The following is a 13,696-nucleotide window of genomic DNA, read 5'->3' on the forward strand; positions in this document are numbered from 1 at the left end:
GGGGCCTTGCGAGGAGGCTTCACCGGCACGTTTGGTGTCGTTATATCCATGACAGTAAAGGCTCATCCTGGTACTATCACCAGTGGGGCCTCACTTTCGTTCTCCACTGATACAAACTCGGAGGAAGCATTTTGGGCCGGGATACAAGTCTTTCAAGATACTCTGGAAGACATGGTGGATGCTGGAACTATGGTAGGTTAATGTCCTCCGATGACTGGCATCATATGCTTACCTTGTGCTACAGGTTATTCACATCATCACAAACACATCGTTCCTCATTGCGCCCTTGACGGCCTACAACAAGACTGAGGCTCAAGTCAAGGTAATCATGAAACCGTTCATATCGTCTCTCACATCCAAACATGTCGACTTTGATGTTACATATAAAGAGTCTAAAACATATTACGATCATTATAACGAATTCCTTGGTCCTCTTCCATACGGTAAAATCCGTGTAGGTTTCGAGCAATATGGTGGGCGTTTGATTCCCCGCAGTGTTGTACCCAACTTCACAGAGACTTTGAGACAGGTCACAAACATGGGTGTCACATGGGTTGGTGTAGCCACCGATGTTGGGCCATTTGGTACACGAGCGACTACCTCGGTCCATCCCGCGTGGCGTAGCACACTTGTTCACGCTCTTTTAAGTACACCATGGGACTTTACTAAACCGTGGCATGATATGATCAAACTGCAAGACCTCATGACAAATGTCATTATGCCCAAGGTCGAAGCAGTCACGCCGGGTAGTGGCGCATATGTCAACGAGGCTGACTTTCGGCAACCGAACTATCAAGATGTCTTTTGGGGAGATAACTACAAAGATTTATTGGAGGTAAAAGAGAAATGGGATCCCGAGCATTTCTTCTTTGTTCCAAAAGGAGTAGGTAGCGAGATTTGGTCCATTGCAGAGGACGGAAGAATGTGCAAGTCAGCTTTATAGTTCTAGTTTCTAGCTCTGTGTTCTAGTGATCTAGTTCCCATGTCCATCAATATAGTTACATCAATTTTGCGACATACGGGAGGCTTGTAGTAATGCAATGACAGTTGAAACCGTGCGCCAACTCAATCTCTCTCCGGACGAATGGTAGCCGGAAAGCTCGGATATCAGAGACCAGAGGTGAGGAAGCTGTATCATCGAATTTGTTAGCATTGAGCTGGATTGAAGGTATATACTTGGCGGTGAACTATCTCACTAACCTGTCTCTGCATCATCGACTGTTCGTGTCGGAGATGGTTCTCAATATCCGACCCTACGGTGCTCTGCAGCACTCGATACAAACTGGCCAGTCCTTGGAAAGAAGCATTTTCTCCGAGAGTGGTGGTGCTAAAGACATCGAGTTCTTTGGCGTAGATGGCTTCGGCTGATTTAGATATCTCTTGTTGGTAATCATGTGCTTCATAGTCAGACCAGCTTTCTGCACCGACTCGTAGCTGCTCCAAGAAGCCTCTCAACCGCCGACTTCGACTCTGCCTTTGGACGGCGCTGACGTGTGACGAAGCATCGAAATCCCTCACATAATACTCAGTCATGAATGAATCCATGTCTTTGTAACCCGCATCCTGAATAACCTTGAGAATACGACTCATTTTCTCCTCGGGCACCATGTCGCGGAGGTCTTGGTTGCACAGATTATCGTGCTGTCGAGTTGGAAGACTCCCTTCTGTCGATCCAGGAACTAAAGATAAAGAGCTTAAATGGTTGGAAGCTGAGCTATGATCGCCGATAGAAAGGCCTCGCTGTGCAACGTTGCTGGTGGAGGTCGGGCTGCTAGGCATGCCCGAAACCGAAAGTCTTTGCTGCTGATTCGGTCGTGGAGAATCATGCATTTGGGCCACAGCGGTTAATCCCGCACCGTCGAGGCTGGCGGAAAGTTCACGGTATAGCAAATCATCCTCTAGCATCAGTCCAAAGTCTGTATTGTCAAGGAATTGCTGCTCTTGGCAGGAATCTGTGGGTGCGTGGCTGGTCCAATTCGACGTTTGGCATTGGTTGTTGACTTTGGTCTCAAGCTCTTCAATTCGCCGCTTCATCTTTTGTCCTGGAGACTGATTAGTTGAAATACATGTGCGAGCGGTGGAATGTCACACTATGTTTCTTTTGAGCAATCCTGTTTTGAATCTTGCGTCTCTCGTTGGGGTCCTCAACATCAGACCGAGTGGGTAACGCATGGAACGACTCGGTAGATTGCATATTGTCAACCAATGTCATTTAAGCTGAATTAAGGTCACGGCCGTTGGAAGGGGACTTTACAAAAAAATCAAGCTCTTTAGGGCGGGCAGCATGTAGAGTTCTATCCAGGCTGATATACATGTGATTCTCTTAGTTGAGCGTCCACCATCACGCAATACAAGTTGATTATGCTTGGAGGATCGAACGGGAGCAACGGCATACGTCTTACTGGATTCAGCTAGTGGGTAGCAGAAAACTTGGCTTCCCAAATCTTGGGGTATAGAAATAAGTAGTCTAAGAAGCTTAGTATAAGTGGCATAAGCTACCCTGATAATTTTGTCTCTTATGCTTCCAGCGGTCAGGATTTCTGATACCCTGAGGGTCAGGTACAAAAACTAACCTTGGGTGGTACATTCGCACCAAATTTAGTCTGCCCGGTACTTGCTGCTGACGCGTAGATCTTTGCAGAAAGAGTCTCCAAGTCAGCCCATCTCGATGGTTGCTCTGGGTATGATCCGGGCTGTACCCGATTGCTTCCCTCATGGCATCATACGCTGATGTGAGAAGTTGCCGCCAATCCTTTGCAATTTTGAAAAAAACGCAATGGTAAGAAACAATGGAATCAAGTGTAGATATGCGAGTCTCGCTTAGATATCGCGATTAGCAATGCCAACCTCGAAACACTACCTTTCCCATAAGAGTGGGAACTGCCAGCCACACCTGTCCAAAACTGAACTGATATTACACCGCATGCAAGAGACTGGGTACTGAACCCCAATAACAATTATCGTATCGAGCCAGTTGAGATCAAGGAGATACTGTACACTCACGTCACTCAGGTTGCACAAATGTCAGACAGGATTCGTAATTTGTAATCATATGACTCTACAAGCCACAGTGAGCTGCTGATATATCGTATTCTTACCACAAAATACATGGCGATGCAACTTCTTCTGGATATTTACAAGGGCTTATCAACAAATATTGTTTCTAAATATTACGTTCAATGGTCCTATCGAACTAGAAGAAATACCTACAGCCCTACGATCTGTTCTGAGTGTCAGCCGGGAGGACCCGGATCTGCCACCAAACAACGGGCCGTACAAGGAACGTGCTCCGGTTCGTCATCGACACGAAGCTAATGCCTTGGGTATCGCAATAGATAACGTGGCGGGATGATACATGGTAGACAACAGCCTGGCACTGACAGGCTGACTGCATAGAGGTACCTAGGTATTCACCCTTACTTGGCGTGGAGCTAATCAGCATCGAAATGCCAATCAGCACATTCGCTTTCCGCCAGGGCTGTTGACATCAGGCGCTAAAAATCTCCCCGGACTCCTTGATCCCCTGCTTTTGTTGGTCATCTAACTTTCCTGTCTTTCTCTCTCTTCTTCTCTCCAACAACGAACCTCACGTAGTAACGAACCTCTCGTAACAACGACGAGCATCATATTGTAGCTAGATAAACTTACTCGACATATCTCAGGAATCATGTCAAGCTTTCAATGACCTAGATTTCAGACTTTTGATACATCAATAGGCATTTATCGTATAGTCTTACTACAACTGCACAACATGCACGTGATAATGTATCACCACATATAAAACCGTTCAATAATAGCTGCCTACTTTGTTACCATTTGTTTACTTACTGTTCCCGCATTTGCCGCTTCCTTGTTTCTATCACTACCTACGATTCCCTCTTGTCACATGTCAGCACGCCTGTACTTGGTTACAGCAATAGTATTGCTTTCTTCAATATTCACAGCACCCATCTAACCCTGCCATGGCCGCAGACGACTCTCCTACGTTTGAAGAGCACTTTAGCCGCCTGTCTATTGATCACAAATCAGTGGGATCCCAGAGTAAACGCGTTCCCAAGGTTTGCTCATGGTTCCATATATTCCCCAGTAAGGAGCTTTGCTTACCTCAACATACAGACCAAGATCCCACAATCACAGCCCGTTCCTGGACCTGCTCAACCGAAATGTCTGCTTCCTGTCAAAGGACCTGTCGTTGCAAACAGAGTAGACACACCGACTCCCCATAAAGACCAAGATACAAACTCACCATCGCCTTCATCTCCTCAAAAGCCCACCACAAAATCATCTACTACGAAAAGTGCTACACTCTACAAACATCTTCACCTTGGCATGTTCGAAATCGGGCGACCGATGGGAAAAGGCAAATTCGGTCGCGTATATCTCGCACGGGAGCGCAGCTCAGGTTTCATCTGCGCCCTCAAAGTTCTATACAAGACTGAATTACGACAATCCCGAATGGAAAGTCAAGTACGCCGAGAAATCGAGATCCAGACCAACCTCCGTCACCCCAACATCGTCCAACTATACAGCCATTTCCACGACAGCAAACGAATCGTTCTCGTCCTTGAATTTGCCGCCAAAGGCGAACTTTACAAACACCTACAAAAAGAAACCCGGTTTACAGAGAGAAAGGCGGCCCGATTCATCGCTCAAGTTGTATCAGCGCTGCAATATCTGCACCGAAAGAATATCATTCATCGAGATATTAAACCTGAGAATATTCTTGTCGGTATGCATGATGAGCTGAAGATGAGCGACTTTGGCTGGAGTGTCCATTCACCTTCCAAAAGGCGAGAGACTATGTGCGGCACGCTAGACTACCTTCCTCCTGAGATGATCAAATTAGGTGCAGTAGACGCTGGCAGGTTCTATGACGAGAAGGTCGACGTTTGGAGCTTGGGGGTGTTGACCTATGAGTTTCTGGTTGGAGTGCCACCATTTGAAGATACGCCAGTCAGGACACAACGACGAATCGCCAGAGCAGACATGCAGATTCCAGATTTCATAAGTTCAAAGGCAAAGCACCTTATCAAAAGTGCATGTTCTCTTTAGCCACTGTAGCAAGATCTTTATACTGACAGGTGGTAGCTCCTGATTCTAGACCCCGAGAAACGATTGCCACTCGATCAAATTGCAGAGCATCCCTGGATTTTACAACACTGTGCCAACAGCAACACAGGGACTGCTAAATGAAAGGAGTATGTTTACAACAAGACGAGAGGTAAACAGCATTCAAGACCATCGTCTTTTCTGTTGACAAACACGAGATGTGGGTTTATGAGGTTGATGGGGACACTAGACTAGAAAGGCCAACAGATTTGAGTATAAATACACACATGTTTTTGTACTTATTAATATGTAAAGATATTTCGCTCAGACTATGACGTTCCATTCCGTTGCATTTCAGACCGCCACCAAACTCCTGACATACACTCTATAATGACTTTATTTTGGCATACACACAATTAAAAAACAGAGATTGCTCTGATCGAACTCGTACACTATAAATCTCAAAATATGCAGCAGCACACTCGTTCAATCTCTAAAATGGAGCATAAAAGAATAAAGATGATGTAAAACAAACACACGCACTACGCTTGTCGCGTATCTGGGTTATCGTTGCCGTTGCCCATTTGTCCTGGTTGAAGACCTGCTATACTGGCAGCCACGATACCGGGCATACCGACGACGGACATCATGGGTGAGATGGGAGGTCTGTTGGACGATCGTGATGAACCGCGGCGGCTGCGGAGCTTGCTTCGTGGGCGAGAATCGGAACGCTTGCGTCGCATCTTCTCACGCATCTTCTCGCGGGAACGTTCCATGGCGTCGCTGAGAGCGGTCATGCGTCCACCGCGAACACGCTTCAGGAACTCGAGATCATCGCGGATGCCAAGGAGGGCAGTGTCCATGTCGTAACCCTCGAGCTGCTTCTCAGTGGCAAGCTGGCCTTCCTCCTCAGATTCGTCCTTCTTCTTGCGCGAAAAGCGGATCCAGCTAGGCCAGAGCTTGACAAGGGCGTTGACCATGGCGGCGAACCACTCATCAGGGAACAGACGGATGAGAACACCAATGGGAATGGACATAAAACCGAGAACGAGAGAGATTCCCCATTGGACACCGTTAAGACGTGTTACGACAAAGGCATCACCGCCAAAGAAGATGATGATGACCTGACCAGCTGCCATGATTGTCATCATGAGCATGAAGAGATGGTTGCGGTGGAGACCCTCAAAGATGTTGAGCTTGTTGTCGATACGTCGACTGTTCACAAGCTTAAAGATCTGCATAAAGACAAAGATGTTGAAGATGAGCGATCGAACTTCAGTCTCGGAGTAACCAAGGATAGGATCGCGACCGAACCAAAGAACGAAGCACACAATAAGCTGGTAAACCGATTGACCAATGATCATCTTCCACATAGTGGTAGTGATGAGAGGGGCGGTACGCGACTCAGGTTTGCGGTGGAGAAGACTTCCAGTGGGAGGGTCCGTAGCGAGAGCAAGGGCAGCAAAGGTATCCATGATGAGGTTAACCCAGAGGAGCTGAACGGCGTTGAGGATGGACTTTTGCTCGTCATCGGAGACAGCAGAGACAAAAGTCACACCGACGGCAGTGATGTTGACGGTAAGCTGGAACTGGAGGAACTTCTTGACGGAGTCGTTAATAGCACGTCCCCAACCAAGCGCAACCACAATAGATGAGAAGTTGTCGTCCATGAGGATAATGTCAGATGCTTCCTTGGCGACTTCTGTTCCAGTGATACCCATGGAGAAACCGACGTCAGCAGCCTTAAGAGCGGGAGCATCGTTGGTACCATCTCCAGTGACAGCGACAATCTCACCCAAAGAGCGCAAAGCCTTGACAAGGATACGCTTGTCCTCAGGACTGGAGCGAGCAAGAACGCGAAGCTGCTTGACGACGGTGGAGCGCTCTGTTTCGGTGAGCTTGCGGAAGTCGGCTCCTTGCATGACAGCATTGGGTTCAGACATGTTGGCCTCGGTGAGGATACCACAGTTGAGTGCGATGGCGCGGGCTGTTTCGACGTTGTCTCCAGTAACCATCTTGACGTTCACGGAAGCGATACCACAATCGATGACGGCCTCGGGAACACCCTTTCGGACAGGGTCCTGAATACCAACGACACCCATCCAGGTGAGGTTGTGGACAAGATCAGTGAGGTCGATGTCGGTGTTGGCTTCATCTTCGGGGCGGAGAGTCAGGACAGGAGGCCAGGATTCGAAGTCGCGGTATGCAAGACCAATAGTACGAAGGGAGTTCGTCGCGTAGCTGGTGATGACAGATTTGACGCCGTCCTTGTGGCTATCGGACAGAGACTCGGTAGAAGGACCTTGAGTAGGATCGCCAAGGATGGTGGTACATTCGCCGAGGACAATCTCGGAAGCACCCTTGATGAACAGACGGTGCTTGGGCTTATCCTTTGTAGGACCGGGGATCTGGACGACGGCACCCATGCACTTGCGCTGGGAGTTGAAGGGGAACATTTGCGTGATGGGGTGGTTTGAGCGCTCAATAGCCAAAGGTCCGAGACCGAGGTAGCGGCGAGCCCAGTCGAGAAGAGCGGTTTCAGTCTTGGTACCGACGAAGCCCTCGTCAGACTCAAAGGCGGTTGTGTTGACGGTGACGGCAGTCTTCAAGAGTTCCTTGTATTCGGGGTCAAGCTTGTCGGAAAACTGGTTCAGAGGGATGGTTTCGCTCTTCTCGGTTCCTTCGACGGTGGGAGTTGACGGTGAAGAGGTCTCAGATTTGTCAACAGATGAATCACCAAAGGCGAAACGGCCGCGAAGACCCAAAGCACCAGCGACAACAGTCATGACATTCTCGGTCAAAGTACCGGTCTTGTCGGAGCAGATAACAGTGGCGTTGCCCATAGTCTCACATGATTGAAGATGTCGCACCAGGTTATTCTCGCGGGTCATCTTCTTGGTCGCAAAGGCGAGAGAGAGCGTTACAGCGAGAGGAAGACCTTCGGGGACAGCGACGACAATGACAGTGATGGAGGTAATGAGGATCTGTAGGAAGGATTGACCCTTTTGTTCACCCGAATCGTCGTTGTTGGGAAGACCAGCCAGGAAGATGATGAGGAGGACCACAAACAGAAGAAGACCAGCAGCGCTACCAAGTTTGGCAATGTAACCTGCTACAGTTAGTATATTGGTGTTGTGTTGATTGACCCAATTTGCACTTACCAGCGAGGAGATTGAGCTTTGCCTGAAGAGGTGTCAGGCCTGGATCATCGCGAAGAGACATCATCGTCTTTCCATAGCTTGACTGTTCACCAACAGCAGTGACAAGAAACGTTCCAACACCATCGAGGACCTTGGCGCCAGAGACGATGAATGGGTCAAGCTTCTTGAGCTGTGGTGTAGGCTCGTTGAGAAGAGCGTGAAGAACCTGGTCGGCGCCGACCTTCTTGATCAGGTCAGACTCTCCAGTGGCAGAAGACTCGTCGCAGCTAAGGTTGTGGCCAGAGATAAAGACACCATCGACGGGGATGACATCTCCGGGCTCCAGAAGCATCACATCGCCGACGAGAACGTCATGGATAGAAATGTTTTGGGGTTTACCGGCGCGTGTCACCTTGACGATACGGTCTTCCTTCTTCTGGTTGAGCTTCTGGAACTGTCGCTCCTTCTGCCAATCGTTTGCTGCGCCGACAACAACGACGATGGTGATGGCTACAATAATGGCGACACCTTCTACCCATTCGACCTTGGCGCCCTCGTGATGTGTTGCGCCAAAGGTCTGGTACAAACCCAGAGCTAGAGATACCACAGCGGCGATACAGAGAAGAATAAGAACGTGATCTTGTAGAGCAATCCATGCGAGTTGGAGGAATGACTTTGCTTTCGGTTCCGGGAGACGGTTGGCGCCGTAGACTCGCTTGCGATCGGGGAAAGCGTCTTTGGCTGTTGAGTGGGTCTCATCGTGAGCTTCTGTCGATGGTATCACATCTGGCGTTGGCGAAGCCTTGAATCCTTCCTTTGTCGCAGTCGCTTCTTCAAAAGAGACTGCGTTATGTAGCTTTCCCTCGTCAGGACTCAATCCCGCTTTCGAATCTGTCCTCAAACCCTTCTCCAGGCCCGGTAGTCCACCAAGGGCAACAAAGGCGGCCAAATTCTTGGGATTTATGAGTTTCGAAAGCTGTCCTGGGGAGAAGGCGAAAGGGTTGTTCTCGACAATGAACTGAGCCTCTTCACCGGGGTCAGCTTTGAGGATTTCCTGCTGGTCGCCTTTTCGCAGGGCTTCGACATCGCGAGATATTTGTTCGTGGTCGGTACCTATCTTGGTCGAGGGAGACGAAGAAGCCCATGATTCGGCGCGTGACTTTGATGCTGGGACGGCGAGGGTGTTTGTGTCATCTAGAGGAGAAGGAGATGCGTTGATGGAATCTATTCCTTGGGAGTTGTTAGTGGTGGTTCGTTTGGATGGTGATGTGGTGGTTCATGAAAGAGAGTTGGTTGAAAGAGAACGGGCGGGCGATCGCACTGGAACTTTACCGGGTGAGTGGGTTGCATCTACAGCAGCTGTGTCAACTGTAATTGTAGGGGCCCTCGGGCGTTTGGCCGGGGCGTCTGAATCCATGATTGAATGTGGTATTTTCAGACAGTCAATTCATGGATGAATTATCTTGTGTTGGACAGTGAAATTCGAGATTGAAAGAGAAATAGAGAGGGAGAAAAAGCCAAGATATTGGGAAAGCTGATCAGGTAAACCCCGGGCGATATTGACCGGGGAGTGAAAATACACTTCCCGTACACAGCCACAGCCACGAGGCCTGCCAAGATCTAGGCGGCGAGAAATGATTGGCGTTGGATGGGGCCCGAAACGAAATGATTGCTTTGATATTTCCAAACGAGCTAGACCTTGGCGGTTAGGTTGGTATACAAACAGGGGGAGTCGGGAGTCTCGGTGCGCTGATTCCAGTGCAGAGTCAAGTGCTTATATCTCACCGTAGGCATCTACGGAACAAAACATAGTAATCAAGAATTGGTCATCTTTTGGGGTGCTACGTCAGGAATTGTTACAAGTCTGAATGACCTCGGATTGAAACTAAAGGCGTCCATCCTTTGCATCGTCGACCATTGCCAAGGCTCTCCCCTAACCGCCATGTCACACACAACCTGGTCTCAAATCACAAAAACAAGTTGATTTCCTCTTCATCCAATCCAATCTCAATCTCCAGGGAAACCCCACCCACCAAAACCTCCACAAGGTAACTCCATTCCGTCATTGTCTAAGCCTCGTTTTTTAAGCTTAATACCGCCCATCCACGCTAGATCTCCTCCAATTCCCTTGCTACGACACGAATTATAGGGGCGCAATGGGATGCCTTGGAGGCGATATCCCCTACAATACCTATGTCAAGTTGGTTCCAGTTTTTAAAGTTGATAGAGGGAAATACCTTCAGCCTCTCAAATGCTCCTTGTGACAGTCACCTCTACCGTCTTTTGACTTTGACTCTCAGGCATAGCCCCTTTGTCGATCGATTACTCTACTGGTGTCGCTCTCCCCACCCAAGCCCATGCGGTACGACTTTTTCAGCCAGTGGAATAACCGGTGAATTGTGTAGAAACAGGATTGGTCCACAACCGAAAGAAACACGCCAAAGTCCTTTACCAACTCATCTCATCATCACCAGATCTGTGCCACCATTAACCGTTCGACTCTGCGTTGTGAGGGTGTGCTGTAGGGAAAAAGTCACGATGCGAAAATGCAAACGCAAGAAAAACAAGATGGCGGAAATGGTTACAGGTCATGTCGCATCGGGCGCTTCCCCGTTGGATCTTGGCAATCACGGCAGAACCATCATTGAATGCTTGTCTGTCCCTCCCGAGCTAATCCCTTTGCTGCTTCTTTGTCCTTTGGTATCTTTTGTCTTTCCGATGCCAAGGCAAAGAACCCAACAATCGAGACAAGTAACGAGGCAGTGCAAGCTGCAACTAAACCTCCCTCGTCTCATCAATGGCGAAATAACAAATCACAAGCCGACCATAACATGCAATCTACCAGAGACTGGGTCCATGCTCAACTCAAATTAAACAATCCTGCAACCACAGCTTTGTCCGATCCTGTAATTCAATGCCGTTGGTGAACCCCTGTTTTCCTATGGATAAGCTTAATTTTGCCTGCATAACTAACCCTCCATTTCTATATCTCTTGGAGCTTCCTTTTCTTGCTTGGCGTCCGACGGCATTCCATGACGTCAATGAGAACTTTTTTCCACCGGCGGGTAAGCAGTGTTCCGTACGGTATAGCATATCGGATCTAAGTATTGATGCGATTTAGTTTGGCTTTTCTCTATTGAGAAGGAGATTCATTCGGGTTTGCTTTGCGGAAGATAGTTTGAGGCAGTGTCGAGGCATTGTCAAGGCGATCACGGCAATGATGAACGGGCAGTATTCGGTGAGTGAGGGAGCTTGTCTGTATGTTGAGTAAATGATTCATGAGCTCTGCTGGTGGCGGTAGCTTCGGCTGGAAACTCGTGATGTCAATTGCCGAACGAGGCTCGTTTGACGCGTCTTGCGGGCTTAGGGACGCGTCGCTCTACGGCAAAAAGCATTCAACATGGGCGTATTACTATGATCTCGGTAGTAGTGCAAAAATTGGGTGCTCTGATGCGCGTCAAGTGAGATGTGCATAGCCCAAAGATTGCGAGTTTCATTAAAGTCTAGGCGGTGATTGAACAGCGCAGTGACAACGAATTGCCATGTTCGCATGCCATCTATTGTCACATTGCATATCTGAATGAGATGCACAGTCAAAGTTCGAACAAATAACTTTAGAGCACATTCATAATCTGAACTAAACATATATCAGATTAAACAGACATGAAGACATTGACAACATGGTACAGTGAATTGGAGATATTGTTACCCAAAAATGCGAACTCTACCCTGTAGCGCCCACGTCCCGAATTCTACACCGCTCCATATTCTCCTCAACAATTCGCAGAAACATCATAGCTGAAGACCCGCAGGACTAGCGACTCGCTACGTATTCATTTCTGCTCATACGGTGAATTTCGAAAGCCTCGGTCCAACCCGTGATAACCTCAACGTAATGCGCCACCGGCGACACGCCACATTCTAATGTGGCGCAGCAACGAGGCCTCTCGGGTTCGGACTCGACCCTGTCCACGGAGAATTCGTAAGAAATTGCCTTCTCTAGGCAAGAGACTGTATGGAGAATCGCATTTGTCGGTAAAATGATCTAGAGCCGGGCAGTGAGAACAGCTGTCAGACTACTGTTTGCTGCGCCGAGCATACGACGACTAAGTGGAGGAACTTAGCATAAACCGGCTGCTGTGTGAATCGGCGTGCGGTATAGCTAGTCAGCCTAGTCGTAAGGACTTATCCCATATGGAAATACCTAGTCCAAAGGACAAGTGTCACGCTTACAAGACCCAAGGTCCTTACAGCTCAGTTGTAATTTAGTCAGCTGCAAACAACACATATGACTACACGAGTCTGTATTAGGTAGAGACTGATTAGTTGACTGGGATGGAGACTGCCAGGCTGTAATCATGGCTGTGCAAGTAGTTAGGGCAGATTCGGACATATGTGAATAAGTAAACCGTGTCAGCTGAAATGACAACATGGCGTGCCATAGCGATGGCGGCCATTGTGGTCTGAGTGAAAGCTCTGAGAAAAGTCGTTCAACTTTTGTAGACTAATAGACTTAGACTCTCCGATGCGACACTTGGGCATCATGAAGTCAACAAGAAATGGCTGGATGTGGGAGCCTGGACTTGTATTCAAAGATACCAGGTCAGGTAGAAATCGCTCAAGCTGACACGATATCTTTGGGTACTAGATAGACCAGAACAAATGTATCCAGAGATCTGTTCATAGCCCTTGGTTCATGGGGCGTCATTGTCCTTCACAACCTGACGATACCACAGCATCGATCCCTCGAGCTCTTTCCAAAACGTGTCCCAATTGTGACTTGGAATCATGACCGTGTTCCAATTCTATCTACCTGTATGTTGCATGAATTGCCCCCAAGGCTACAAATGACTTGATCATGATTCTGAGGCCACTGCAGCATCAGCCACCCTAGCGATATTCCCATAACATCACAATAGATCTTGTACATACCATGCGATTGTACTTCATTAGTTATCATATTCAATCCCAGTTTGTCGCGTCATTGTAGACATCCAGTTGATATGGTGGCCGTTGACATGAAGTCAACCTGGCAGCGCAACTTCAATCAACCACAACTCATGTCACAGATATCGCACCACTCTCAAAACTATACCATTCGATTCCTTTGATCTCAGAGGTCACAATAGGTACTGTGAATTAAAAATTAAAAATATCTTCAATATGTGGCGGTCATTGAAATATGGGGCCCGTCGGTGAGCACCACCACCGCAGTCAACTTCAATCGACCACAACTCACGCTACAGACATCGGATTACTCTCAAAAATATACCATTCGATTCCTTTCATCACAAAGATCATAGCGAGTACTGAAAATAAAAAGCAAAACAATTACCTACATGCGGCGGTCATTGAAATGTGGGGCCAACCAGACCTCTCACTACCACGCATCTTAACTTCAATCGATCATAACTCACGCTACAGACATCTGAAAACTCTAAAATCTATCGCAATCGAATCCTCTCGTCTCAGAGATCATAATGGGCTTTAGAAATAAAAATAAAAAA

The 13,696-nt window shown here is 48.1% G+C and overlaps 5 protein-coding genes across 5 annotated transcripts; 3 read left to right on the top strand and 2 right to left on the bottom strand.

Moving 5' to 3' along the window:
- Positions 1-48: 48 nt before the first annotated feature.
- Positions 49-943, top strand: FGSG_02397 (uncharacterized protein; the record flags this gene model as incomplete). Its single annotated transcript, XM_011320010.1, has 2 exons — positions 49-192; positions 245-943. The coding sequence occupies 2 exons, from the start codon at positions 49-51 to the stop codon at positions 941-943; spliced, it is 843 nt and encodes a 280-aa protein (XP_011318312.1).
- A 203-nt stretch (positions 944-1,146) lies between these two features.
- Positions 1,147-2,194, bottom strand: FGSG_02398 (uncharacterized protein; the record flags this gene model as incomplete). Its single annotated transcript, XM_011320011.1, has 2 exons — positions 1,147-2,042; positions 2,092-2,194. The coding sequence occupies 2 exons, from the start codon at positions 2,192-2,194 to the stop codon at positions 1,147-1,149; spliced, it is 999 nt and encodes a 332-aa protein (XP_011318313.1).
- Positions 2,195-3,962: 1,768 nt separating this feature from the next.
- On the top strand, positions 3,963-5,189 carry FGSG_02399 (serine/threonine-protein kinase 6; the record flags this gene model as incomplete). Its single annotated transcript, XM_011320012.1, has 3 exons — positions 3,963-4,058; positions 4,117-5,035; positions 5,089-5,189. The coding sequence occupies 3 exons, from the start codon at positions 3,963-3,965 to the stop codon at positions 5,187-5,189; spliced, it is 1,116 nt and encodes a 371-aa protein (XP_011318314.1).
- A 402-nt stretch (positions 5,190-5,591) lies between these two features.
- Positions 5,592-9,606, bottom strand: FGSG_02400 (uncharacterized protein; the record flags this gene model as incomplete). The annotated part of the gene is made up of 3 exons (XM_011320013.1): positions 5,592-8,161; positions 8,211-9,413; positions 9,522-9,606. The coding sequence occupies 3 exons, from the start codon at positions 9,604-9,606 to the stop codon at positions 5,592-5,594; spliced, it is 3,858 nt and encodes a 1,285-aa protein (XP_011318315.1).
- Positions 9,607-13,371: 3,765 nt separating this feature from the next.
- On the top strand, positions 13,372-13,680 carry FGSG_12128 (uncharacterized protein; the record flags this gene model as incomplete). Its single annotated transcript, XM_011320014.1, has 1 exon — positions 13,372-13,680. The coding sequence occupies one exon, from the start codon at positions 13,372-13,374 to the stop codon at positions 13,678-13,680; it is 309 nt and encodes a 102-aa protein (XP_011318316.1).
- Between the last annotated feature and the right edge of the window lie 16 nt (positions 13,681-13,696).

Source organism: Fusarium graminearum, chromosome 1 (genome assembly GCF_000240135.3).
Source record: "Fusarium graminearum PH-1 chromosome 1, whole genome shotgun sequence".
Taxonomy (NCBI): Eukaryota; Fungi; Ascomycota; class Sordariomycetes; order Hypocreales; family Nectriaceae; genus Fusarium; species Fusarium graminearum.